At 41.6% G+C, this 26,705-nt stretch overlaps 1 protein-coding gene across 1 annotated transcript in view; it reads left to right on the top strand.

Annotated features, from left to right (window-relative positions):
- Positions 1-26,705, top strand: part of LOC137661610 (ATPase family AAA domain-containing protein 2-like) — a 61,799-nt gene that overhangs the window by 2,229 nt on the left and 32,865 nt on the right. Inside the window, exons 2-20 of the mRNA XM_068397216.1 lie at positions 3,298-3,440; positions 3,947-3,998; positions 5,237-5,394; positions 6,835-6,921; positions 7,915-7,987; positions 10,466-10,579; positions 11,056-11,164; positions 12,165-12,266; positions 13,213-13,321; positions 13,541-13,656; positions 14,852-15,026; positions 15,712-15,800; positions 16,145-16,304; positions 17,925-18,015; positions 18,449-18,763; positions 20,080-20,206; positions 22,038-22,221; positions 23,717-23,902; positions 26,177-26,312. Of these exons, the coding sequence (XP_068253317.1) occupies positions 6,853-6,921; positions 7,915-7,987; positions 10,466-10,579; positions 11,056-11,164; positions 12,165-12,266; positions 13,213-13,321; positions 13,541-13,656; positions 14,852-15,026; positions 15,712-15,800; positions 16,145-16,304; positions 17,925-18,015; positions 18,449-18,763; positions 20,080-20,206; positions 22,038-22,221; positions 23,717-23,902; positions 26,177-26,312 (2,155 nt within the window). The 5' untranslated portion in view covers positions 3,298-3,440; positions 3,947-3,998; positions 5,237-5,394; positions 6,835-6,852. The remainder of the gene's footprint in view (positions 1-3,297; positions 3,441-3,946; positions 3,999-5,236; positions 5,395-6,834; positions 6,922-7,914; positions 7,988-10,465; positions 10,580-11,055; positions 11,165-12,164; positions 12,267-13,212; positions 13,322-13,540; positions 13,657-14,851; positions 15,027-15,711; positions 15,801-16,144; positions 16,305-17,924; positions 18,016-18,448; positions 18,764-20,079; positions 20,207-22,037; positions 22,222-23,716; positions 23,903-26,176; positions 26,313-26,705) is intronic.

Genomic DNA, 26,705 nt, shown 5'->3' with positions numbered 1-26,705 from the left:
ACTTGTCTGTGTAGGGACCTCAGCACCAGAGCTCACAGCCTTGTTGCCTAAGCAGATATATCTGTTCTGATAATACTTCAACACAGGGTTACTTCCTCAGAGATACCAGATAGCTGAACACAGTTTTTGTAAAAAGACTTTTTAGAAACAATTGCTAATCACTTCCTATAGCATGAGAAAAGTAACAAAATACGAAATGCTTTCAAAATTTTAAATACTTCACAAAATTCTTTCACCTGTTTCCCTTATCTTTCCAGTTTGCCATTTGCTTCTACTGAATTTCACTTCTTGACTGTGTTTTTTCAGCCTGATAGGGTTGATAAGAGTTAGTTACTCTTGCTCTGCTGGCAGCTTGCTGGAATTAGCCTAATGGTTCTTGGTATCTGTCATCTCAGCGAACTGGGATGCCTTCCTACAAATGGAGGATGGTCAGAGTTAGCAATGTACATTATTACTGTTTTGCCTGTGTCCTAATTTGAGCCACGATTAAGGTAAAAAGGCAGTAACAGCGGATAATGAATATCACAAATATTGTATTGTGATCATGGCATTAAAAATACATTAAAAAAAGCAAACAAGTGCATAAATAAACATAGAAAGTTGCCCAGGTCACTGTACTGTTTTTCTCTGATATCTGTGCTGTCATTCTCTAAGTGTTTGTTCTTCTTTCAGTCTGGGATTTGGCCCACAGGTTTGTGAAGCTTATTACTGCAGTCATTTTAACTGATACGGCAGACCTTTAAGATTTCTCCCAAGGAATGTTTCCTTCTAGATCAATGAAGTAGAAATATTTAAAGCAGCAGTTATAACTCATGTATCTTGGAGTTTAAGCAAGCTAAATCTTCCAGAGTTGCTCCCAACTTTGCAGTCTAATTTCACAAGTGGTCATGTACTTAGAAATAAAGCCTCTTACTTAAAAAGTTGTCCTTATTTGAAAGTGTTGTATATTTGGAGTAGCTGAATCTGACAGTCCTATGAACAATGCAAATGGCCTGATCCTTCTTCCCTCTCTGGCTGATGAGGATGAAAACCCATTAGTGGGAAAATACACACAGAGATGCATATGTGTAACATGGATCCCTGTATTATTTGGTCTTGGGCACCCAGCCTGTCTGTAGCTGCCCCAGATGCCCAGGTCTCCCCAGGGGCTGGCAGCTGGGTGTGTAAGCCACAGAGGTGCACAGCCCTGTGCCAGCTGCTGGTATTTAGACCCCGTGTGTGCACTCACACATGTACTATGTCTCCCCCGCCTGTAACTGTCCTTAGACAGTGAAACCAGTTGCTGGCCCTCGGTGGCCTGGTCTCCCCAGATCCCTCATGTGCAGACACAGAGGGATCTCTGGCCCAGGCCTATGGCCTCTTCAGTAGCTGCCACCCAGCCCAGCGCTTGGCTCAGACCACCCCAGTCTTTCCAGTGTTTGGCCCAGACTCGTGGCCTTTCCAGTGCCTGGTTCCTAAAGCTCCAGCCCCAGCTTCCCTGGCCTCTGGCCCCAGCTGTGCTGGCTTGGTGTCTGCTGGCAATGGCGCAGGCTGTGAGGAGGTGTGGCCCCTTCACCCGTCGCTGGCACTCAGACCTCTGTGCCCTGAGACACAGATAGAAACGCTGTTAAAGAAATGAATAAGGAGCAAGGACAGACTGTGGTGATGGGTGTCCCACAATGAGTCATCTCCTAGGCAGGGGCCCTGACTCGCTCTGTTAGGTGACCCCCGAGGCCTCTCCTGCCCGTGCCCCTGGGGCGTCGCTCACCCTGGAGCCAGGCCTTGGGCTGCCCCATGGCCTTGTGAGGAGCGGGGCCGGGCTGCTCCCCCCAGCACTGCGTTATCGGGGTGCCTCTGCTCACTGGTGCTTCTCCCCTGCTTTTTGTGTGTGCAGATTAGTCTTTAGTCTCGTAACATTATAGGTAGTTCCCAAGCATGCCTGTACATTTTCTAGGATGATATATAAGCCATAGCCATACCAGCTGTAGGAATACTATTGAGTACATTTGCAGGTGAGAGAACATGGTTATTTCTTCCTCTAGGGTTTTTTTTCTAGTTGCCTCAGTGATGAATGCTGAAAGTATTGGTTTAAGTCTTGATTTACTCCTGTGTGTGAGCGTGCACAAAAACCTGCCTTCTCTAAATAAACCTAGGGCTCTGTCAAATTAAAAATCAGTTGAAAGGCTTTCTGTTACGATTTCTTTCTTAAACCTTTGAGAGGAAAAATGTTAAAGGTGACTCTGACAGATCAGACTGCTTCTCATTTAGCTTTAGGTCCTTACGTCCTTCTGTGCTGGATCCAAGAAGCAGAAAATGGAGCGACGAAGGAAGGGTGATTGAAATCCTCCTCATGCAAAAGGTCTGTCTTAGCATGAGAAGTTGTCAGGTGAAGAGTGGGGATGACTTGTTCAAGGTTGATGGAAGAGGAGTCCGTCAGACAGTTACAGGATTGCCCAGCTCTGTGGCTTGGGATTGACCCCTCAGCAATGAGTGGCCACAGATCTCATTGTGTGGCTCTCATGCGTGCATCATTGCCCTCCTGTAGTGACCTTCTTCACACTTCTGTCATCATCTCCATCAACTACTAATGGAAGTACCTCTTGGTAAAGTTAGTGTCAAAAAGTAGAAGATTGTGGTCTGTTTTCTGCCCTTTTCAGTGTGAGATTTAGTTTGGTGTATTCCTAATGAAACTTTGGGTTGTAAACTGAACAAGCCACCTCTCCTGAGCTTTCCTCACATAGTAAAAGTGGTAGGACTCATCCTCCTTGCAGAAATACCAATGTGAACAAGATCAACAGCAATAAAAAAGTGTATCGTGCATTCCTTTTGGTTTCCCATGGATAAATGCCATCCTCTTGAAGGAAATCTTTTCATGTCCTTTCAAATGCAGTTACAAATGGAACGGAGATAGGAGAAAAACTCTCCTAACTAGATTTTAATCCCAGGACATGCCAGGTCAAGCCTGACTGCTCCTCGGAACCAATTTTGAAATAAGAGGTGGGTTTTTTTTCGTGAAACAGTAAGTTTCGATGAAAGGCTTTGCTGCAATAATTTTTCCAAAGGATGTTAAGCTCAAGTTGTCCACAAGAAAAGCGTGGTGGAGGAGAGCTTTAGCTTTGAAAGCTGTTGTTTGGTTGGGTTTTTTTTCTGAGAGCTGCTTGCTGGTGCAGAAGTGATTCAAGGTTTGCCTGCTGTTAGTTGCGACACTATCGAGTCAGGAGAGTTACAGAATAAACTTGCCTAAGTGAGGGAGAATGTCCTTCTTAGTTCAACATAGATGGTTCAGATAAATATGTTCTTATTTCCTTCTTTCCCTAGGAATTTTCCTCTGGCAAAATGGAATGTTTCAATGGACACTGTTTAAGATCGATGAGAAAAAACAGGCCGCCCTGTTCAGACTCTAGCTTTGACAAAAGCATGGAAATATTAAGTGAAAATGTCAGTGGAAGACACTTTACAAGGTATTGTATTTGTAGATGTCCAATCTCCGTTCAATTCATAGAATTAAAAGTGAAAGCATGCAGAGTGAGTCCCATCATGATGAATGTACAGCTAAAAATCTGCGTGGGAGTATCGTGTTAGTGTCGGCGCCAGTATCTTAGGACTAGAATCACTCTGCTTAGTGAGTCTTCTGCTTGTATAAAAAACACGCATCTTTTCCCGACTCCTTTGAGATCTCTCCTCTGCTTTGGTTACTGAGATGTTGTTTGCACTATTGAGGCTTCAAGATTAGCAGGTTAGGAAATTTATGTCCTTATAGAACTGCCTGCGTATGGTACGCAGCAGACTTTGGATCTGAGTCCTTTGTGTGACCCACAGGCTCTTCTTTGTGTGATGTGGAGCACTGGATTACAAACTTGGTCAGGTTCCCTAGTCTTGATGGGAAAAAATACGATACTTGGATACGATAATTCTAATAGAATAATTCTTTTCTCCCTTCTCTCCTCTGTCCTCTTTCTTAATGTAGGCAGTTGGCCAAGCCAAAATCAGACGCAGAAAAAAAGAAGAATATAAAGAAGGTAAGTAGTGGTAACTCCGTAGGATTCCTTTTTAGCCTGGTTTCTGAGAAGGATTGCGTTTGGTCACTGTCTTTTTAACTCGGCCCCAAAACCTTCTGAAGGCATCAATGAAAATGAGCTGAAGTTGTGAGACTAGATATCTCAAAGCTAATGAATTTCCTATGAGTTTTATGAAAGGAGGTGGGTGCAAATAGGAGGATATGCTATTAATTCCTTTCAGGCTTGGGGAGAACGCAGCATGAATTCCAGCCTGCTCTTAGGCACTAGAGAATCTGTTCCTTAGCTCGGGTTTCTTCGTGACGTGGATTTTCTGGATTCTGCAGGACACAAGTTAATTGAAATTCATTCTTGCAAATAGGAGGGAATATTGCGGTATTCTAACGTACGTGAGTTAAAAAGTAATTCAGTCATGAGACGTGCAAACTCAGTGCCGTGGGGAAGGTGCCACTGAAGTTCAGCCATTTACCTTGGAACCGCATCCCCGTGCTGAGTACACAAGCAGGCTCGGTGCCGTGAGGCCGCTTGCTGGCAGCTGGGAAAACCTCTGTTATTGCCAGGCAGTGTCCTGCCAGCCAGGGGCTGAACGTGGGAAGGGGCCTGAAATGCACTCTGTGTGTAGTAATTCGAGTTCTAGTTGTGCACTGCTTTCTCCCTGACCTCTCTTAACTGTTTTAATGATAGTGCAAGGAACGGACCCATTGCAAAGGATGCTGTGTGGTAAATAGTGGGCAGATCTTTTTTTAAAGCAGGCAAGCGTTTGAGTTCTTTGGTATTTGGGAGTTTATCTTGAGACATTTCTTATCTTCTAGAGCTTTTGTGTCATGATGCAGCAAATGAAAGTGACGCACGCTTGAACAGCGTACTAAAAACCTGCATCTTAAGACAAGGCTTCCCACATAAACAACCTTAGAGAGAGAGATTTGTTGTTTTCACTTTTCCAGAAAGAAGGAACTGGAATAAACTTGCCTCCTGCATGGAGCAGAAGTTGCGTGTTTGTTTTCATCAGATGAGCTTTCCGGTCTATTAAAAAGCTATACAAGTCAGGCTTTTAAGCAGGTAGTTTAAACCTAAGGAATTTAAGTTGAATGCTGTGGTCATGACAATAACTTCTAATTTAGTATTTAAAGCAAGAAAACAATCCACTGCAGATTTTTTTTACATTTTACTAGAGCAACGGTGAAATAAAGGGAATAACACATTTTCTCTCCCAAAATATTTTCTATATTAATGCATTGCAGTCACCAGAACGCTGAAGACCAGAGCTGACGCAAAAGCTGCAGAGCAGGTCCATGAAGAAAATGGGGATTCGGAGGTCCGCCGAAGCTGCAGACTTCGACAAAGTCGTTACACCACTACAAATCAATCTATCTGTTTTGTTTGACAAACTTACAACAAAGTAAGTGTTTTGTTTTGTTTTGTTTTGTTTTCATTATCTTGCGTAGCTACTAAAATGAGCCTTATTAGCAAGCCTTTGTGCTGCGGCACAATATTGGCTAGGGACTTTCTCCTTCTTTTGACAGCAGAGGAAGGTGGCAGTATTCCTGTCAGCAAGAGCTGAATGTATTCAGTGGTTAGGCTGAGTCTTCCCTATGTATACGGTCACGTCGTGGTCATAACGGCTGGGCGGCAGGTGCCCTCCATAGTAACAGTTCCACCAGGGTCGTGCAGTTTGGGACATTCGGGCTGTTGTTAGCAACCACTGCTAATGTTCCTTTGCTGTTGATCAGGTAGGGTCTCCTCCTCTGCCTGCGCCAGTGAGTCCTGTAAATTATTGCTAATATATTGATGTATGTAAGGTGCGGGCCTTTGTACTTTGCAGCCAAGCTGTTTAACCTGAGTGTTTTTGGAAATAGGTGCTTGTGGCTGTTTAAGACTTCCAGGTTTGAGAGTATGTGTGGGAGGATGTATTTGAAAGGTGCTCAATGTGTAAAGAAGCTGGGCACAGCCAATCTTTAAATTGGCCACTGGTGTCTCTGTTTTGGGATTGCCAGTTGCGGAGAGATCTTCATACTAGAGCATCTTCTGCGTGTGGGCTGAGTGGGTTTATGTGTTGTCTTGTGAACAAAAAATGATCACTTCAGGTTGTGACTTTCGGTAGATTTCACTTGCCCTCTAAATCAATTTTCTTCGCATCGGAAGCACCTTCGTTTTTAACTAACTTTTCTTCTATGCTTACAAATATTTTCATAACGCTCGGTTGAGTTAAGATACCGAGGACAGTTGGATACAGCCGAAGTGAAATAGTCCTGGTGTTTTTGCCTGTCTGTCCATGGCTTAGTTCTCCTTGTGAAGCCCAAATTGACATTGTTTTCTGAAAGGTTTGTGAAGTGTTAGCAGCAGTGGGATGTTTTTTCCAGCGTATCTAGTCATGGAAAACCAACACAAAACTTAAATTACAGTTAAGAGCAGAATAAGCAACCTGTTATCTGAGGAAGGCTGTGAACTAAAAATGACTTCACGCTATCATGCAGAGCAACTTAAGTGCTATTAAAAACTGCCGTAATTTCTTCCTGTTCTCTTACTATGATCTTCAGAATTCTTTTTCTCCTACTAAAACAGATTTTTGTTTTTACTGTGTTCAGTGAGAGGGGAAAATAAACCTGAAAACAGTGTATGCTTGCAAATCCTCAAACACTTGTTCTTAAATCTCTCTATAAAAAAAGTAAACATTTGATGTAATTTTTAAGTAGTGTTTGACAATTTGGCTAAGTGTCAATGACTCTTGCTTTGTGCATACTGTATTGAAGTGTCATACTGGTTATGTGTACTGCTTTAAATGTTTTTGTACTTGCCAATCTTTGCTGCTACATGTCAACTTTTTATCTTCGTACTACAGAAGCAGTCTTGGCAAAAAATGGATGACACGGAGAAGGCGCGTAGACGGCGAGTGACGCGAGACCTTAGGGCGTTCCACGGCGCAGAAGTAGATACTCATTTATTTTACTATTTCTATATGCGAGTAGTGTGTTTCACATAGGGAAAGTATTTAGTTGTAATTTTAATTTAGCTGAAATAACTTCTTCTAAAGAATAGCGTAGTCTAAAATCACGTTTGGTTTTGCTCTCTAATTCTAATTTACCATCTTACTGTTATGGTGGTGCTATAGATACACTCTAAGGGTGAAGGAAATACCTTCTTCGGAAGACATGAAAGAACAGTGATATGCTGAAATACATGAATACATGTCTTCTACCACGCTTTCTGAATTTCCTTACGATTTTTGAATGGACACTTTACAAACAGCTGGTTCAGGGCTTGGTTTTCACAGACAAATCTTCCTAAAAACTGAATTCATTGATGTATGCTTTATCTATGTTTGTTCTTGTGCCAGCCTTGCCTGTGAGCTTAAGTAGTCCTCTGTCCCTAGAGGAGCTTGTGTTAAAATTATATACAGCAATCATATTTCCTCTGTCTTAATTTGCTCCATTAAATTCAGTTCTTCTACTGTCCCTTTGAAAGACAGCCACTTCATTTTTAAGCATCTTCATAGCCTGCTTTCGCAGTTTTTTGTTTAGATCTGAATTCCTTTTATTTTTTATTGAAACCAGAATTGTCCATAGTACTTTGTGTATCATCTCTCAAATGCCCGTATGAATTTTTTTTTGTCTGCTAGGAATCGCTTTTCCCTGGGTTCTGCCATACTCATGAATCACTAAGCTGTGATTAATTGATGCACTTAATTTTGTATCTGGATAAGTATTTAACTCTCACAGGTATTCAACTGTATTGTACAGAAGAAATTCTTGTTAGTAATCCTGGGTGCCATAACGATGTTCCTTTTCTCTCCTCCCGTACCTCGCTTTAATCTTTTGTGTATATGGAGTGCCTCGATAATGTTACTATATAGGCACCAAATAATGCCCGTGTCAGGTTTTCTGCATATTTGTGACTGATCTTTCTTGTTTCTTTTAATTAGGAGAACCTCGATAGGTACTCCCGAGGAAAGAAAGAAATGCAAAGAGCTGATGAAGAAATAGCTGATAATCAAGGTAGGCTAGTTCTGTTTTAAATTTTCGTTACTCTGCTCAGGCCAAAAGCATTTTCTTAAACAGCTGAGACGAGCTGAACTACTGAGTATTTTTCATCTGTTAAAAAGAATCTGTATTGCTGTTGACATTACAAGCCCTAGTGACAGACTCTAGGGCTGTACTGTAGTGAGCACAGAACAGGTATCCAGAGGAAAAAAAATGGTGCTTTTCCAAAATGCTTCCAAGATAAAAGGCAGCAGATGGCTGTGGACAGGTTGGAATACAAAGAAAGGGACGGTATTACTCAGAAAGAGAAAGAGTGATGTCGCTACAGCAGGAGCATGACAGTTTTCCGTTTTGAGCAGCACAGGGAGAATTTTCAGGAAGTAAGGTGGGCTGCCAGATGTGTATGGAAAGCTCCTCCCGAGCGTGAAGATCAGCAGGGGAGAAGATAGTGTTGTTCATTTTTGTGTTTAGCAGGTAGTCAGTGGAAGCTGCTGTGTGGGCCTTTAATTAGGAGCTGTCATCCCGGTACTGAGTGGGAAATAACACGAGGAGTAAGGTGAAATCGTAAAAGGCCGTATTTCTGTTTGAAGTGAGGGGCAAAAACTTTGAAGTTTTAAGGAGAATGATAGTTGTGATTAAGGCAGTCAGTCCAACGATCCTTGTAGGAGCTTTCTGGATGGAACAGAATGGGGCGAGACGGTACTTAAGGACAGAAAAGGATGATAGTTGAGCCGATGATCAGTGTTAGGTGATGATCAGTGTTAGGTTTTGTGATAGGCCTCCTCTGCCCAGCCACAACGGAGCTGAGAGAGACAGTGGCAGGAGGGGGAGCCCAAATAATACCGTGCCGGGCTACTCCCAGGGCCATCATCCCACCAAAGTCCTGTCTGCAGAAGTGCAGAGGAGCAAGGGGGTGGGGTGGGGTGGGGTGCGTGTGCACAATAGCAGGCAGGGACGCAAATGAAGGACTCAAATCAAGGAGGAACAGCCCGCTTGTCTGGGTCCCTCCCAGGGCTGTCCCAGCAGAGCCCTCAGCCCCAGTGGTGAGGTGTGGAAGCCATCTGGATGAGTGATGGGGGGCAGCACTCCAGATCACTTTTCGGACGAAGGGGTTACTGCCTAGGGGTGGGACATACTGTGGGATGCAGGGGAAAAGCAGTTCACACAGGCCTTATTATGGGATCTTTAGGGCAGGAACCAAAGGCAGGACAAGGGAGGGGTTTAGGTGATGTTGGGAGAAACAAGAGTGGTAAAATAGAGAGGGGCAAGGGGAGAAAAAGGACCAGTCACGTGTAAATAGTTTGCTGGTCACTATGCTTGACTGGCTATGCCCTGCACCTTATCGCCTGTCTGACCATCAGAACTTGAATAGAGCTGAAGTATGCAATACCCAGTGAGGGCAGTATCTTGTACAGGTTACACAGACCGTGTAAGACTTGACTGCTGGCAATGGAGACTCACAGAAAGGTTCAGGCTAGATGTCCAGGTGTTACTGAGCACTGAGGTGATCTTGTTCTGAATCATGAACAGGCCAGAGAACAGTCCGTGGCCTGTTGTTAGTTCAGACCTAGCCTGTGGCTCCCAGGTGCGCACCTCGGTGATCACACCTCCTCATAGAGCAGCGAGAGAACACCTGGAGCCACAGGAGGAGTCCAGCCAGTGGCTGAGCTAAAGAAACCAAGGTAGGGCAAGGCACTAACAAAAAGAAACATGATCAGGTGTGCCAAGGGCTTTTGACTGGTAAGGGAGAAGCACAGCTGGCTCATCATTTGGAGATCTAGTTAGGAGAGCATCAGCTCAAGGCTTTAATAAGAGCAGCTTTAATACAAGGCGTGGGCAGTCTAGAGGGAGGAACTATATGGCTTGGTTCAAGGGTGTGGATCTCAGCATGTTGGGCAGGAGAGACTCGTAGAAAGGAGTTAAATAGTATGTTGAATGGGAAGGAAAGAGTATGTGGCAACTCATTTGTGGTCAAAGTGAAAACTCTGGCGTTTTCAATTAGGAAACTGATGGGGGCAGTTCAAACCTGTGACCTGGCAATTATTGCTTATGTAATCTGTGGCAGAACTAGGACTTGGAGCTAGATTACCATGCTTAGTCTTACCGCTATTATTATTTTAGTATTAGTACTAAAAACATTTCCTTGAAATGCTTTCTCAAATTAACAAGGAATGACTTTCTGAAATAGTGGCTTTCCTAGGAGCTGCATCTTAGTTAAGCCAGATGACAGAATTGTTGTTACTAAGACTGATGAGAAGTCACCCAGCAATTTCAGCGAGGACAGAACAATATCTATATATATGCTTCTCTGTGTTTTGTAATTTCTAGACTGTGTCTCGCATAAATTGGTCTTAAGGTTTTGCAGGTTTTGAGATCTATTGTGTCATTAACATGAAGGTAATAGTAAAACCTATAAGCATCTGTGTAGTGCATTTTGAATGTAATATAATTTGCAACAGTACTTAAACAGTTTGATGGTATGTCGCTATACAGTAGTTTCATCAAAAGAAAGTAAAGCGAAAGAAGATGATGATGGTGAAGACACTCGAAAGCGTTACGCCTCCCGACAGAGGAAGACCGTTCAGCGCTATCAAGCTCCATTGGAAAGTAGGTTATATGCACAGTTTCTCTTAAGAGTTCATTTCTGGCATATAAGTGAGGGTTTTTTTAATTTAATGAAAATACGTACGCATACTCAACTTCTGTTTAAATTTCTTACCTTCATTCTGCAAGTGAATTTTATTAAATGCACGTATCCTGTGCACATTATCTTTCTTTGCCATTTGGCATACTTATTGTTGTTTTTCACTTCAAAAATGACCTGTGTATCCTTGAAAGAATAGTAATTAAACAGAGTTGCTACTCTTACTCTCGTGGTTTTCAGTTCTCCTTAAAAAGCAGGTGTGTGTTCTTTCACTTCTCCTGTGCACTGATTTAAAAAATAAATGTCACTGCCCCCAAATCACTTGAAACTTCCCTTGAAATTAGAGATGGGTGAAACAACACATTTTCTGCCTCTTTCACTGTCCTGCTTTCTCTTAAACTTGTTTGTACCATTATGCTAAATTCTTTGCTTTCAACAGAACCAAAACAACGAAAGAGACGTTTTTCGGGCGGGTCTTCACCTGTCGGAGAGAGAGATTCATTTAGAAGTGCTCAGTCACAAGGCTCTTGCTGCAAAAGAACTGACAGGTTGGTGTATGGTTAGCACTACTGATAAAGAAGAACTATCGCTATCAGTCATATTACTGAATAATGCTTTCAAGCGTTTTTGGATTGGTGGTAATTACAGATTAATAGTATGATTCTTGCCGTGGTAGTCTGAAGGTATTAAAAAACCAAATATTGGGAGAGGAGACTATGCTTTTTATGGGCCATTAGATTTTTAAAAAATGCCGTATTTGTGGTCACTGATAAGGTGATTATGGAGGCTGTGGCTGAAACCGTGTAACTGAAATTCTTTTGTTCTGGAATTGTAGCCAGAATCTCCCTCTGAAAATCTTAGTCTGTTTAATCTTGAAGGATACCAATTATTTTCTCAAACGTGAAGATAATTCAGTTAGGGGGAGAGCCTGTGTGGAAGTTTTAGTGGATTCTTTCTTTTTAATCACTCAAATACTGATTCTTGTTTCACTTTGGAATCACTTCATGTTTCTGTATGAAACTGTCCTTAAACAAGAAAAATGCTAAATGAAATTATAAACTGTAAATTGCAATAGTAACGACAAAGGGGTTTTGGATCTTGTCAGCAGTTAGAGCATGGAGAGTGCTGTCTCTTGCTCAATAGGAGCTCTTTGTTTAGCATCCTTGAAAGGAGACAGGTACGGAAGGAAGGGTTTTTTGAAACCAAATTTTAAATGAGTTGGAAAGGTTTCTGTTTCACAGAGCGGATACATAATGGTAAGTGACACGCGCTTTGTGTGTGTGTGAGAGAGAGAGATTGGACAAAACGAGTAATTTGTTTATGAGGTTTATTTGCAAAATAGTTAATCATTTTACCTTCCTAAGAACAATGAAATTTTGCCTCCACAAGGAAAATCATGTGATTTACCTTGAAGTCAGATTCATAAGGAGTACAGTGATTGGGAAACTGAATAGATCTCTGAGATAGAGTTCACTTAAATTTTGATATTACTTAGTGTGTACTTTAATTTTTTTTAGTTTTTTTACTCGTTTGTTTAAATGTTTGCAGACGGAGACGTGCAGTCCGCAACAGGGATTCTACGTCCTCATCTGACGACGAAGAGCGTTTTGAGACGCGTAGGAAGCGGAGCCGTAACGGAGATTTAACAAGGTTAATGAAGCTGGAGAATAGGGGAGGGAGAAATCTGCTTGGGAGGAGTTTGCATCTGCCTGACCGTGAAGTGTTATCCTCTTTGTCTTGTACAGTTTCTAAATTGTGACACTATTTAAAAATATGTTTTGGTACCGATGACTGTAACTGGACTCTCTAAAATGGGATTTTTAGAATTGATTTTTAATCTCTTTTTTAATCTATCTAAAAATCCACTTTTTAAGAGGTGGGGATGGGGGGACAAACACTTTTATGTAATTTTTAATGTAAAATTCTACTGCCTCTGTGCTTTACAGTAGTTTATTCAGAAAGGAAACCAGCATAACATAAAATGTTATAAACAGAGGAAATGACGGAGGTTTTGTTACTTAACAAATGCTCTAGAAAAACCTTGTTGACAATGTAAGAAACAAGTTTTGAGCCAGATGTCTTTCAGACGTGTGTGTCTTCTGGCACATGCATCCCAAAGTCCTTGGGAAGGACCAGCAGTGGTGGGCGGCCTTTATAATGTTAATCCACACTGAAATTAGTATCCCCTTGGGCTGTAACTTTTTGAATGTAGAAGCAAAAAATCTTTGAAAGACATCAGTGTGTTTTGGGGGGTTGTTCCATCACACAAGTCAAGGTCGGTTCACGGTCTCCACGTAAGGAATATCTTGTTGGAAGCTTGCATTCATATATGTACTGTGTTGACTGGCACAGATATTCATAAGTGCTAGGAGTTGTCAAAATAATTATCTCCGTTTGATGTCTGGAGTGACCATTTTCCTTTATTTACTCATGGATATTAAATGTAAGACAATTGGAATGAATATTTAACTGCTTAGGAAGCGTATGCTCATTTATAAGGTCTTCTGCGTTCCCTTGCCATCATTATGAAAGCAAAAATCTTAAGCTGCATCTTAAGGTACAAAGTACCGTTCTCTTTCTCCTTCATTCACATCAGGTGTCTTCCGCTAAACTTTGGGAAAGATGACTTAAAGGGAATTGACAAGGATCGAACGAAAATTGGAGCAAGTCTGGCTGATGTTCATCCAGTGCAAATCGATTGTTCGGTGAGTATTTTTAGTTGTGGCGGTGAGATGTTTCCAGTGTTTATGAAAGCTTTCAGTAACGTGCTGTCTACAGCTCCCTGGGTTTACAGTTTTCTCTCAAGCAGTTTGAAAATTGCCCAGAACATTTCCTGTGTGCTAGCGTATAATTTCTGATGGTACCTTATCGAGGTTGCAGCTTTCTTTAACATACAAAATGTGTTCTGTTGAATTTATCTTTAGGTACCGTTTGATGGTGTGGGTGGTCTTTCTGACCACATTTCAGCTTTAAAAGAGATGGTCATTTTTCCCTTGCTTTACCCAGAAGTCTTTGAGAGATCCAAAATTCAGCCTCCAAGGTAACAGACATTGTTTAAAACTAGAAGTTCTAACTCACCCGTTTTCAGGAGAATATTCAACTGAGGTATCAATATGTTACCGTGCTTCAAAATTTTCAGCAGTGGTGATGGGGTTTTTTGGCAGTAGTAAAGTAATTTCTTAAAAACGGATAGCATATATATATGTTCAAAGGATGTACAAGTCAACTTGATTAGGTAATAAGCAGGAAGGAAGCATCTACTGGGAGTCAACTGTAATTTGTTGCTTGGAAGTCCAGTTCTCTCTCCCACCGACTTTTTTTTTTTTTTTTTTCCAGTGCTCAAGTATCAATTTTACAAGTGATAGGACTTGCAGCTAGAACCTTGCAATGTTTGTTGTGCTTGGGCTAAAATAAGAATCTGTCCACTTCTTAGACAGCTAAAGTAGTTCTGCGTTACGGAATGAAATTATTAGACATTTGTTAGCTTTATATATTTTTGGTCAGCGAAACTCCATCACGGTATATTGAAATATGACTTTCAATTCCTTGCTTTCGGTAACTTTGAAAGTATTACAAATAATGGCAAGAAGATCTTTCAGTGTTTTGCTTCTTTATTCATTGAAATCCTTTTTGAAACAGCAGTGTATTGGCTTTTCGAGTTGATGGCTGTATTTAATCTGGCAATGCAGAGTATCCTCCCAGCTTTAGACTTCCTCCTCATTTCTCATCAGCAATGGATGGTCTGGGACACCAAATCCAGTAACTTAAAGCTTTTTAAGGGAGAATGAAATGCTTTACTATCAAATCTTGCCTTTTGTGCAAATAAGAATGAATATGCAGTGTATCACTGAAGAATGACCTGGTGATTCATAAGTTAGCCCAGTCTCAGATTCTGCACTGGAGTTTGTTCTTGTTTGGCTCCGCTGTGCTGTAAACACCCCTGTTAGTTTGTCAGCCGTTTTGGAAGTGTCCTTCTGGGACACTACGATCTTTCCTCGAGGTTTTGTACGTCTGCGTTATTCTCTTTTTATTCATTTCATTTTCTGCCTTGTTGAATTGTGTAGGAACACAAAAGTTCTATCTGTTTTTGACTTTTCTCCCACATCAGCTGTTACTGCTGTATTCTACATGAAGTGTTTTGGTTCGGAGAGTTGTGTGTTTTAGGGATGGGGGTTATAATAGGTACTTCTCCGTGATGTTTTTTTCTTATGTGAATCTTCTTTTTTTAATTGCAGAGGCTGTCTATTCTATGGTCCACCAGGGACTGGAAAGACACTGGTTGCTCGGGCACTTGCTAATGCATGTAGCCAAGGTGACAGGAGAATAGCCTTTTTTGCGAGAAATGGTGCTGACTGCCTGAGTAAATGGCTGGGGGAATCTGAGCAACAGCTTCGTTTAGTATTTGATCAGGTAAGGTTGAAATGTGCCGTGTGTTCTGTCTGAGTTGTAACTGTAATTTTCCGTGGTCAGTATTTTTAAGAAGAAGAACTCACTCCTTTTTGTGTTTTGTCAGTTCCTGCCACTGAAATGGGTTTGTCAGTGTTTCCCTTTTCAGTGGGTTTTTTAGGGGCTTGAAATCTTGAAATGTATTGGGAAAGGTTAATAAAACAAATGAGAAAAACCTCACAAAGCAAACACCGTCACCCCCACCCCCCAAAAAAAAAAAAAAAAATCCAAACAACAAAACACCACAACCCAGCCACAAAAAAAGGTTGCAAGAGGCAAGAGATGGTGGCTTTAGATCAGAGGGAAACAGATGCAAGCTGGAAGCGTGGTCATTTAAATTCATAACGGAAGCTTGCTTCCAGAACCTGTAGTTGAATTAAGTCCCGTCTCTGTTCTCGGTGGTTGCCAAATAGCGGTAAAAACTACTGGTATGATTTGTTTCCTGTTCCCCAGTCTCAGTGGGTTGACAGAGGCTGCTGTCTTCTGTTACTTGTGCCACTTACTCCATTAGCTCCATTAGTAGAGGTCCCTGGTGCTGTTCTGAAAAATCTAGTTCCAGTGACTTTCCAACGATAACATTTTTCACGCATTTTTCTCTTTAAAATAGTGCTGGTTTACTTATGTCAATATTCCTGTGTTATCATTCTAGGCCTACCAGATGCGACCTTCAATTATTTTCTTTGATGAGATAGACGGTCTTGCTCCTGCGTGGTCCAGTAAACAAGACCAAGCTTATAGGTAACACATTTTTTTATCTACATAGGAGCTGCTTGATCTTTGTGAAAAGAAGAGCACAACCTGTTTAACTTTATGTGACACATTCATTTGTCCTGAAAACTAGTAGTTCAATGCTACGAAATTTCAGATGATTTTTAAACAAGAATTGAAAACAATTCATAAGCCTGATATCAGCACAAGGCCTGTGTTACCTTATCTATTTTTTTATGTCTTAAAATGAGTCTTTCGCTGCTTAGCACCTCATCAATCAAAGCTTGTCCTTTTTGAGTGGTCATCGGAGAAGGTCACGTAGAACGTAACAAAATTTACTAAACCAGTGAATGAAAATTATATTTTCCTGTTAGCTCTATTGTATCCACACTTCTGGCACTTATGGACGGCTTAGGCAGCAGAGGAGAGATTGTGGTAATCGGAGCCACCAACAGACTGGATTCTATAGATCCTGCTTTACGAAGACCTGGACGCTTTGATCGAGAGTTCCTCTTCAGCTTGCCAAACGAAGAGGTCAGAACTTCAACTCAGCGTTAATGCTAATGTGGCAAAGTCCGTCTTTATAACAAAACCACCTAACAGTGCAATATCACGGAGCAGTTCAAGTCAAAATCAGTATTGTACAACTTGGACAGAAGCGGGTATCTGGAGAGGCTGTGCTGTACTGTGGAGGGCAGATCTGGTACTGAACGTATATGATTAAGACGATTTCAACAAGTAGTCAGTTGTAGGATTAGTTTTGGTTTCACTGGGACCGGACAAGAAAATGGCATGCTGCTAGCCATTGAAATGTTTAAGGAGGAAAGTCTGCATTAGCCATAAATTACTGCTACCTCATCTTGAAAATGAAAGAAATGGTGTGCACGCAAGGATTTCTTTTTGCTGACAAAAACTTTTCTCAAGGCTGGTGCTGGAGCGAATTAAGGTTTTTCATTCCCAAAGCGGTTCGTGTTTGCTTACTTATTTAATCCCCTTAGGCACGTTCATCCTGAAGTGCTCTTGCTCTCAGTTGTTGGTTTATGAATGCATAGTGGATGTACCTGTGTTGGATTGTTCCCAGGCTGGGCGTCCTGGGAGAGAATACCTATAAGTATTTTGGGATCTGATGTTTTTACTGGTACTTAGTAACAGGGACTTGAACAGCGATGTGAAGTACGCTGCCCAGGTGCAGGGCTTGGGAAGCTTCGAGTTCAATGGCAATAGCTAAGCAATGAAAACCAGGTGTAGAGGAACCAAAAAATATTGGAGGGGGAAGATAGTGTGCAAAACTGGAACCCTGTTGTTGTGTTTTTTCTCTGGCTATCACTGATATTTCTTTTATTCACACCTTTTGGAAAAAGGATAAAATGCGTATTGGATTGAAGGCTAGTAAAAGTGCCCTAAACAGTGTATAAACATTTGCCTACAGTTTTAATCTGCTTTCAGAAACAGGAGGGGAGGTGCCGTGAAACAGATCTAGTACGTGATTCCCTGCTGTGGAAGAATTCTAGAAACGGCCATAATTAATCTGTGTACCTCGAAATACTTAAATGACAGTCTTGCTAGGATGAGAGACGAGGACAGACACCGTTTGACATTTTCTGGATCAGTGACAGTCTTTGAGTCATAATTGTTATTCTTGATAGTAACTGTAGCAATTTGAAACTTAGTGCTAGGACTGCTTTCCTGGAATGAGCTGGCAGAAAAGCAGATGTGCTGAACTAATGAGACTGTCACCATGAAATTTTGCTCCATTTGAGAGAATTTTCTTTACTCAAGAATCTCTGATTGCAGATAATGTTTTTTACTACAGTCTTTTCCTCAGGACTGTTAGGTCTCATACTTGTGGAAACTGACTTTTTATGGAAGCTATAAATGCCTTTTATTTCACTGCAGCCCCCCAGAAAGAGTTTAATGGAACAAGCTGAGAATTGTTAAATTTCCTGCTTGAAAAAGCAGAGAGCATATTATGTGAACTTCAAAATACTTAAAAGTTTCTCTGATAAGAAAAGTATTTGTATTAATGTGAGGGGTTTTGGGGTTTTGTGTTGTGGTGTTTTTGGTTTTGGTTTTGTTTTTTGTTGTTGGTTTTTTGTTGTCTTTTTGTTAAGAGAAAACTTAGGACAAACTAAAACGCAACCATTTTGTTTCCAGGCTAGAAAAGAGATTTTCAAGATTCACACACGAGACTGGACCCCTAAGCCATCGGACATTTTTCTGGAGGAGCTAGCTGAAAAATGTGTTGGTAAGCTTGAAAACAAAGTGAGTTACTGTATGTAACTGAGTCCTAAGGAATCTGAGCTTGTAGCAGGCAGTACCCGAGCTCTTGTGTCTTGCTGCAGAGCGAGGCAGTGAGGCAGCTGGCACCCCTTGGGACCAAAGAAAGTTAGATGCTTCTTTTAATTTTCTTGTATGTCTCTCAGCACATTGAATGGGTTTTGGGCATCTTCCTCGGGAGTAAAGCTTTGATTAGGAGGCTGCTTCATAAGCGCAGGATATCAGGCTGCGAGCCACATAACAAAACTCCTTTGCAGTGCAGTAACTCTTTAAATTCTCTCTTAACTTGTTAATTTTTGGCTGCATACAAAGCCTTTCATTGTTGCACTTTGGAAGCCTTGGCCTTGACCTCTGTGTTGCCTGAGACTGACGTAACATTTGATTCTTGTTTTGGTTATTAGGATACTGTGGTGCTGATATTAAAGGCTTATGTGCTGAAGCTGTCCTCTGCGCTTTGCGCCGCCGCTATCCTCAGATCTACACAAGTAGCAAGAAACTGCAGTTAGATACTGCTTCCATTAAAGTAACAGCACAGGATTTTGTCATGGCTATGCAGAAGACTGTTCCAGCTTCACAGAGGGCTGTGGCTTCACCTGGGCAAGCGCTACCACCTATTTCAAAACCGCTGCTTGAAAATACACTAGGAAGAATTCTACAAGCCTTGCGGAGAGTATTTCCCCACGCAGCGCTTGCACTAAAGAAGGACCAACAGCAAGGTACAACAGTAACGTCCACTTCTTCAAAATTCTGCTAAAGCAAAAACTTCTGATTTGTGCGATCAGCATACACAAACCTCTCAGCCTTAATGACAGTAGAATTTGATAATACGCATGTGCACGCCTCTTTTTCAGGCATATCGTGCATAGTTTTTATTCTGGATTCTGAACTGAAGTGCCGGATTGGAGCTGTGAATGACTTGCAATAAGCAGTGGAGAACTATGCGTTCCCTACTACAGCACCCTGTTTCTGATAGTAGCTAACATCACGCTTATCATTTGTAGAGGTGGATCTAAGGTTTAATGTATGAGGCACCTCTCAAAATAAATGTTTAGATGGGGGGGAAGGGCGTTTTTGCATGAATGCTTCTAATTCCTGTCTGAAGAATGTCAGGATCACAATACAAGTAGAAGGGGGTCAAGCTAAATCCTGTTTTAGCTATCGTGATTTTTAACCGTAGTCTCTTAATTTTAAACGTTTGTGGATCACGCCGCACACTTGTGCGTGAGATCAGAATGTTCTAGTAGCGTATACTTTGGGGCTTGGCTTGCATCGCATGTGTGAGCTCCCACTCCTGACTGCGTCAGCCCTGATCAGGTTTGTTGGTGACAGCAAATAAATTGATAAACTCCCTCCACTGCTGATTAATGGAGATCCATGAATAGTTAGTTAGTTAGTTCTTATGCTAATCCCTGGAGAGTATTTTACCAGTATTACTCCCAGTAGAGGTGGTAGATGATTTGCATTGGTAAAACAGAGGCAGAAACCCACTGACAAAACAAAAGCAGAGAGGCTAAGGGTTTGGCAATTGCACCTCCTCTCTGTTGTCTGCGTTCCATTACCTCCTCCTTTGGTGATCTTTGAAGAGCCTTATTTAGAAGATGGGTTGGTCTGTATATTCCGACTCACTAGTCGTAGACAAATGGAAGTCTGTGGCCATGGCGTTCGCTTAATTTCCCCACATCGAGTGGGGGAAACCTGCTCCAGCAAGAAGTGGCCTAGTTGGGTTTTTCAGGTGTCTACGAACTAGAGAAGTTGTTCCTAATCATCTTCATTCTAAGGAAAAAAACCCTCCAAGTTTTCACCAACAGAGAGGTATACCTTATGCAAATCCTGGGACTTAGGACAGCCTTGCAGGGACTTGTGCGATCTCCTTAGGTCTGTGGTAGGATGAACTCTTCAGGAAATAGCATTCAGCGTTTGCCCTCAAATGAAGAAATACAAGGGGGTTCCAGCACTCATTTAGAAGCTGTATTAATGCGAGAGGGAGATACGGACTATTCGGGAGAGTTAACAAACCTCTCTTGTCCTTCAGAGAGTTTAAATCGTATTTTAAGAAATGATGCGATTGACAGTGATGATGAATCACCGTTAATCTTTGAAGATAAGCCAACACATAAAATGCCTGGTAGGCAAAAGGAAAGATTCCTCAATTTTAACAGGTAAATGTTTGTCCCCTTTATGTTTACATTTTTAAGATGACTGGGTCTGTAAACAGTTTTGACGTGAGGGTTGGCAGATGAAGGAGTGAAATGTGGGTGCGGAGTGTGTAATATTGGCAAGAAGTGACTGGGAAGATCCAGCTGGGTACTAATGTTCTAATGGAATACACTGCCGTAACCCATGAAACTGAACGGCCCAGCCCTCTTCTTCCTAAGTTGAAGTGAGCCATACGCTATTAGAACGTGTTGATTTAATCCATGGTATTCCTTGAAAGACTCAAAACCAAAGAAATGTGCTGTCTGTCCTTTTAATGAAAAAACCTGTATGGATTTGTGTAGCCATCTTTTGCCCTTCTTCCTTCCAAGATTGTTTAACCAGTAGCGAATTACGTAGCAGAAGCAAAATTGAGAAATGGTTTGTTAAAACACTGTGAGTGCGGCGGGCGGCAAGGAAGGCACAGACTCTGAGATGGAGGATGCAAGGACCTGAAGCCGAAAGGCCTAAGGCTTTTTTATTGTTATTCTACTACCCTGTTTAACTGCTACAATGCAGGAGCCAGACTAGGCAGTTCAAGATAACATCAACATTCACACGCTAAGCACTCATCACCCATTCTGGGAAGAGCCACAGTGTCCTGGGCTCAAAACATCAACGACCATTCCCTGTTTTCAGCTCTGTGTTCAGAACTGACCTTCAACACATGTTTACTTCTTTCATGCCTCAAAAGGCCCTGTGAACTGGTCTTGGCTCCTTTATCTTAGAAGCAAGCAAAACCTATTCTCAGTGCAGTGTTCCCAAGCAAATCTTCTGCTCCCCAAGTAAAGCACAGCTGTTTGCAGGCCGAGGGTCTTCCACATGTGAGAAAAACTTAAAGGTACAAAATGCAGACATTGGTTAACCTGCTAAGTTTACGTTAATCTTTTGACATTTTAACGTGCAAGTCATCTAAGCCAACAGTTGAAAAATTAGATTGTTGTCGTCACTGTTGGCTCAGTTATTTTTCTCAATTTCTATTGCTGTGCTGTCCAGAAAATCTTCTGACCTGCTGAGCTCGATTAGGTCTCTAGGATCTTTGATTTCAGCCAGTAAAGGTACAGCAGTATTGTGGTGGAAACAAGAAATGCTCTTCACAAATGTGTTTCATGCCAGTAAAGCAAGATTGCTAGGAAATTAATACACAATTCAAAGATGAAACAATGAGAATGACTGGATCAAATAAATAGAAATCTAATCCGTATTTAGTGTACTGCTGTAATGTAACCAATCCAATTGTGTACTTCTTCAGATACAGCTAATGTGTTTCAGTGCCCACGTTCAGTTTTTTCTAGAAATGTTGTTCTGCTCCTTCCTTCCCACCATCTCCAGGAACTATGGCCAAATTTCAGCTAAACTTGACAGATGTAGAGACCTCACTGTTACTTAAATTCAAGACCTACTGAAAATTAGTGTGTACAGGCGGTGAAGAGATGCAGATTGGTGTGTGCTGAGAGAGAGAGAGAGAGAGAGAGTTGTTGTTCTCCCCCATATCAGGTTCCCAACCCATTGCGGTGTGTGTATGTAGCTGGACAGTCCCTCTCGTGTGATTTAAGAGCTGTTACTTAACCCAGCCAAACAAACAGCAGACATGCTGGGGATTGACAGGGTTTCTTAGGGGAGGTATGATACAAGTTTGTAAGAAAATGGGCTTTGACAGACCAGCTTATTATTTGCTGGAATATGGAGAGCATTTAAAAAAAAAAAAATAAAAGTGTATAGGAAAAAGACTTTTTAACATCTGTGTGCCTTATTCGTCACTTCATTTTTAAACTTGTTTTCTTCTTATTGTTCTAGAAATGCATATTACCAGCCAACATCTTGCAGGCCACGGTTCTTACTAGTTGGAGAGCCAGGATATGGGCAAGCTTCTCATTTGGCACCTGCAGTAATACATGCCCTGGAAAAGTTTCCAGTTTATGCACTAGACACATCGGTTTTGTTCACTAGCGTCACATCGCCGGCAGAAATGTGTGCGCAGGTATCCTCTTTCTCTTTAATCTCATAGGATTCATGAACTGTATAGAAACTAGTAAAGTAAGCAAAATGAATTGTTAACGGAGGTGGCCCGGTTTGAATGTGCCGATAGGTTTACTTCTGCTTGAAAATCCACTTTTCTTCTAATTAAACAGTGAGGATGTTGCTAGCAGCTCAGAAAGCTGGGAGGTGCTGCTATTAAGCCCCTCTTTATGGCAAGAAATCCTGCCCATCTCAGTGGGATCATTGCTTCTTAAGACTCTGTGCTCCCCGTAGATGGCTCTGCATCAGCCTGACTGCGTGTCGTGCGCTTTTTGTAGCCTTCTTTTTTATTATATTTGTAAGGCAATCAAGGTTTTGGAAAAAGCAGTGTTTCTTTTTTTTTTTTTTACATATACATGTGCAGCTTCTACTGCTGCAGTATATGCAGTAAAAGCATTAAAGTTCATGGAACGCTTACATTTGTACACTGGTATGCTTTTATTAACTAGGAAAATGAAATATAAGCAGATTTAGTGCTGTTTTCGTTTTTACTTTTAGGCATGAAATCCATTGCGTTGTTTGGCATCACTGTATTAAAATATTTTGACCTTTAGTAGCAGCCTTTGAGAGCTGTACAAGTAAGGACAGACCCATTACGTGACTGGGTACTCGTTTGTCACTTAAGAGGAACAAATCCTTTTTTGTGATGTGATGGTGGCATCTGCGGTCATGTAACTGCCATGTCTAGTCACTGCCTGGACATACCACGTGTGCTCCCCATCTTGTGATGGGAACTCCCAGAATACTGATAATCTGAAAGGGTGCACGGAGAAATTTGTCGTGTGAAAGGACTGTTGCCACTTCCTTCATGCGGTAGATGCACGTCCTCTTCTGTGACTGAGGAACCATCTGTAGGCAATGGCTTGTGGTCTTCCAAAGCACGTCATCTGGTCTGGTGGATCCTTTGGTAATAAGGAGGGGCTGTGAGTAATTTAGCTGTTCAGGCAGGCTGAAGACTGGTCACCTCTTCTAAAACGTACGTGAAATTATCAATTGTAACCCGGCTTCTTTCACAGTGTCAGCCCTCATCTTTTCACACAGGTCTTTGTTTGTTCAGACTGTGCTCGACTGACTTGGATATGTGCCCGCTCTGAATTGAAAATGGTGTAGTCGCAGTCGTGTATCGTTTTACCGAGACTAATACACCTTGCTGAAGGGCGAGTCTTGTTTTTTCAGGCACACCACCACACCAGCCGAGTTGTGAGGCTCTTTAGGAGTTCTCTTACACCTAAGTAGTTTTGAAGTCGGGCAGAGGTTCAGATCTGTTTCTGTCTGCATAGCAATGTCTGTACTTGAGCCAAAGAGAAAATTTTACGTTATTGTTAAGGTGGTGTTCTTTGTTTTGATGTTTGGGCTTCATATACTCCTCTGTCATAAGATAGTTTGAGTGATACGTAGTTATTTATTAGCCTGTTCTACATGGTTTAGTTTTCTTATCCAAGCTTTCATTTTGCCAGTTGATGCGAGAAGCTCAAAGAACAGCACCAAGCATAATTTATATCCCAAATATCCATTTGTGGTACGAGGCTGTTGGACCTACAGTGAACGCTACTTTTACAACACTACTGCAGAGCATGCCAGCATTTGCTCCGGTTTTGCTGCTTGCAACATCCGATGTGTGTCATGCAGATCTCCCAAAAGAGGTATTTCTTTCTGTTGATACTTTTCTTACTTTTTTGTTCCATTTCTTGTTAATGTATAAATCCTGTAAGCGTTGGAGTACTGTGCACTCTTAGGCAAATTCATCCTGTTATTACCCAGGCACCGTAAGCAGGTCTCTTAAAAACTTGCTTAGACAAAACGGTGCTGAAAGCATTTGTCTAAAGTCTTTTCTGAGTAAAGAGACGGACTTTGACCCAACTTTTTCCCCCTTCTCACACACTCATGCTTATTAGACAGATGCATAAATTTACTTCAGACAGTAATTCCAGTGACCTGAAGATGGTTAGTTATGTACGTGGTCAACAATATATGGTGCTTGAAATGTAAATGGGAAAAAGATATTTTTACTGAAAAGTGAAAGACATTTTTACTATTCAATATATTCATTAATGACTTGGATGAAGGAATAGAGTGCACTGTCAGCAAGTTCGCTGATGACACCAAACTGGGAGGAGTGGCTGATACACCAGAAGGCTGTGCTGCCATTCAGAGAGACCTAGACAGGCTGGAGAGTTGGGCGGGGAGAAATTCAATGAAATATAACAAGGGCAAGTGTAGAGTCCTGCATCTGGGCAAGAACAATCCCATGTATGAGTACAAGTTGGGGATAGACCTGTTGGAGAGCAGCGTAGGGGAAAGGGACCTGGGGGTCCTACTGGACAGTAGGATGACCATGAGCCAGCAATGGGCCCTTGTGGCCAAGAAGGCCAATGGCATCCTGGGGTGTATTAGACGGGGTGTGGTTAGCAGGTCGAGAGAGGTTCTCCTCCCCCTCTACTCTGCCCTGGTGAGGCCGCATCTGGAATATTGTGTCCAGTTCTGGGCCCCTCAGTTCAAGAAGGACAGGGAACTGCTAGAGAGAGTCCAGCGCAGAGCCACGAAGATGATTAAGGGAGTGGAACATCTCCCTTATGAGGAAAGGCTGAGGGAGCTGGGTCTCTTTAGCTTAGAGAAGAGGAGACTGAGGGGTGACCTCATTAATGTTTATAAATATGTAAAGGGCAGGTGTCATGAGGATGGAGCCAGGCTCTTCTCAGTGACATCCCTTGACAGGACAAGGGGCAATGGGTGCAAGCTGGAACACAGGAGGTTTCACATAAATATGAGGAAAAACTTCTTTACGGTGAGGGTGACCGAACACTGGAACAGGCTGCCCAGAGAGGTTGTGGAGTCTCCTTCTCTGGAGACATTCGAAAACCGCCTGGACGTGTTCCTGTGTGATATGATCTAGGCATTCCTGCTCCGGCAGGGGGATTGGACTAGATGATCTTTTAAGGTCCCTTCCAATCCCTAACATTCTGTGATTCTGTGATTTTTACGGAAAAAGTATGGTGGTCACACTGTTAATGATGGAATGTAATTTCAAATTTAAAATCTTTAATAAAAATTTCAATTCCTTTCTTCATATAGGTGAAAGCTTTACAAATTAGAAACACTAAGTTCCAACTTTTCTTTAAGTAACTTGTAAATCAGTTCTTTAGTTGTAACAGAATTCAGTAAGAACACATGCTTAGCTTTCTAGACATCTGAGAGTGTGCCTTAAAGGAAGGTGTTCAAAATGTGAATATGCTGCTCTGATTATTTTGTCTCAGCTGGGGGGAGGTGGACTTACCTAGATGTGTTTATCATCAAAGGCTTTGAAAGGTCTTAACTTTCTACAGAAGTTTTTATACTGTTAATAAATTACTTCTAAAATAAGTATTGAATTTCCTTCCACACCTTTTGGTAGCAGAGATTGAAAAATGGAGTAAAACTTGGAAGTATGCCAGACACCTCATTTAAATTAATTGGGGAAAAAAAAACAAAACCAACCAAACAAAAAAAACAAAACAAAACAAAACAAAAACCAACAAAACACAAAAAAACAAACCCCACACACTTACCAAAAAGCCTGCACTTGTCTCCTGAACCCTGCCTGTTCCCTCTATAGCTGCCATCCAGATTCTAAGTGAAGGAGAGCGAGGCAGGTAAATACGAAATAAGCAGTCTTGGAGGTGGTGAATGTCACGACTTTATCAGTGTATCATATGGTCCCTTCATTGAGCTTTAATTCTAGAGGTGTTCCTAGAGAAGATACTTTAATTTGCCATGCTAACCTATGAAAGTCTAGCCTTTTAAGGCCAAGAAGATAACTTTTCACAGTTGTTCTTATCTAGAAGATTATTCCGTTTAATTTAGAAAGGTACTCATCTTTTTTTTGGAATAGAATATGAATTTGCGTGGCCTTATATCTGAAATATCTTCTCATGCTTTAGGTAAAAGCATTGTTTAATAATGATCGCGAAAAAGTTTTCGAAGTCCCGTTGCCTAATATGGAAGAAAGAAGAACGTTTTTTGAGGACTTAATTGTAAATCAAGCTGCTAAACCTCCTGCATCAGAAAACAGCCCAGGTGAGGATATTCTACATAGAAAACTTTGCTGACTGTAAGTTAATAGCTATACAGTATCTGGTGGTAACTTTCTATCAATAATTTTTCATATGCTTGTATTTGAGTACCATGAATTGACTCAAAGTTTCTGACGAAATTAAGCTTGGCGGCCATTGGAAGTACTGCCTGTAGCACCGCCACCTAAGACACTGGCCTTGATGACCCAGCTGACATTTAATGGCTCCTCAGTTGCTACCTCGTGAAGTCAAAAATGTTGTACGTGTCAGTTTCTGAATACTCAGACTAGTTTTTAGTTATATGAAACAGTATTTTTCCCTTCCCTGCACTGATAATAGCTAAAATCTATTGCCACCTCTTACTGTGATTTCCAATTGAAGGGGGAAAGGGGAAAAA

Source organism: Nyctibius grandis, chromosome 3 (assembly GCF_013368605.1).
Source record: "Nyctibius grandis isolate bNycGra1 chromosome 3, bNycGra1.pri, whole genome shotgun sequence".
In the NCBI taxonomy this organism is placed as follows: domain Eukaryota; kingdom Metazoa; phylum Chordata; class Aves; order Nyctibiiformes; family Nyctibiidae; genus Nyctibius; species Nyctibius grandis.
The sequence above is the reverse complement of the archived record's forward strand: the minus strand, read 5'-3'. Positions and strand labels throughout refer to the sequence as shown.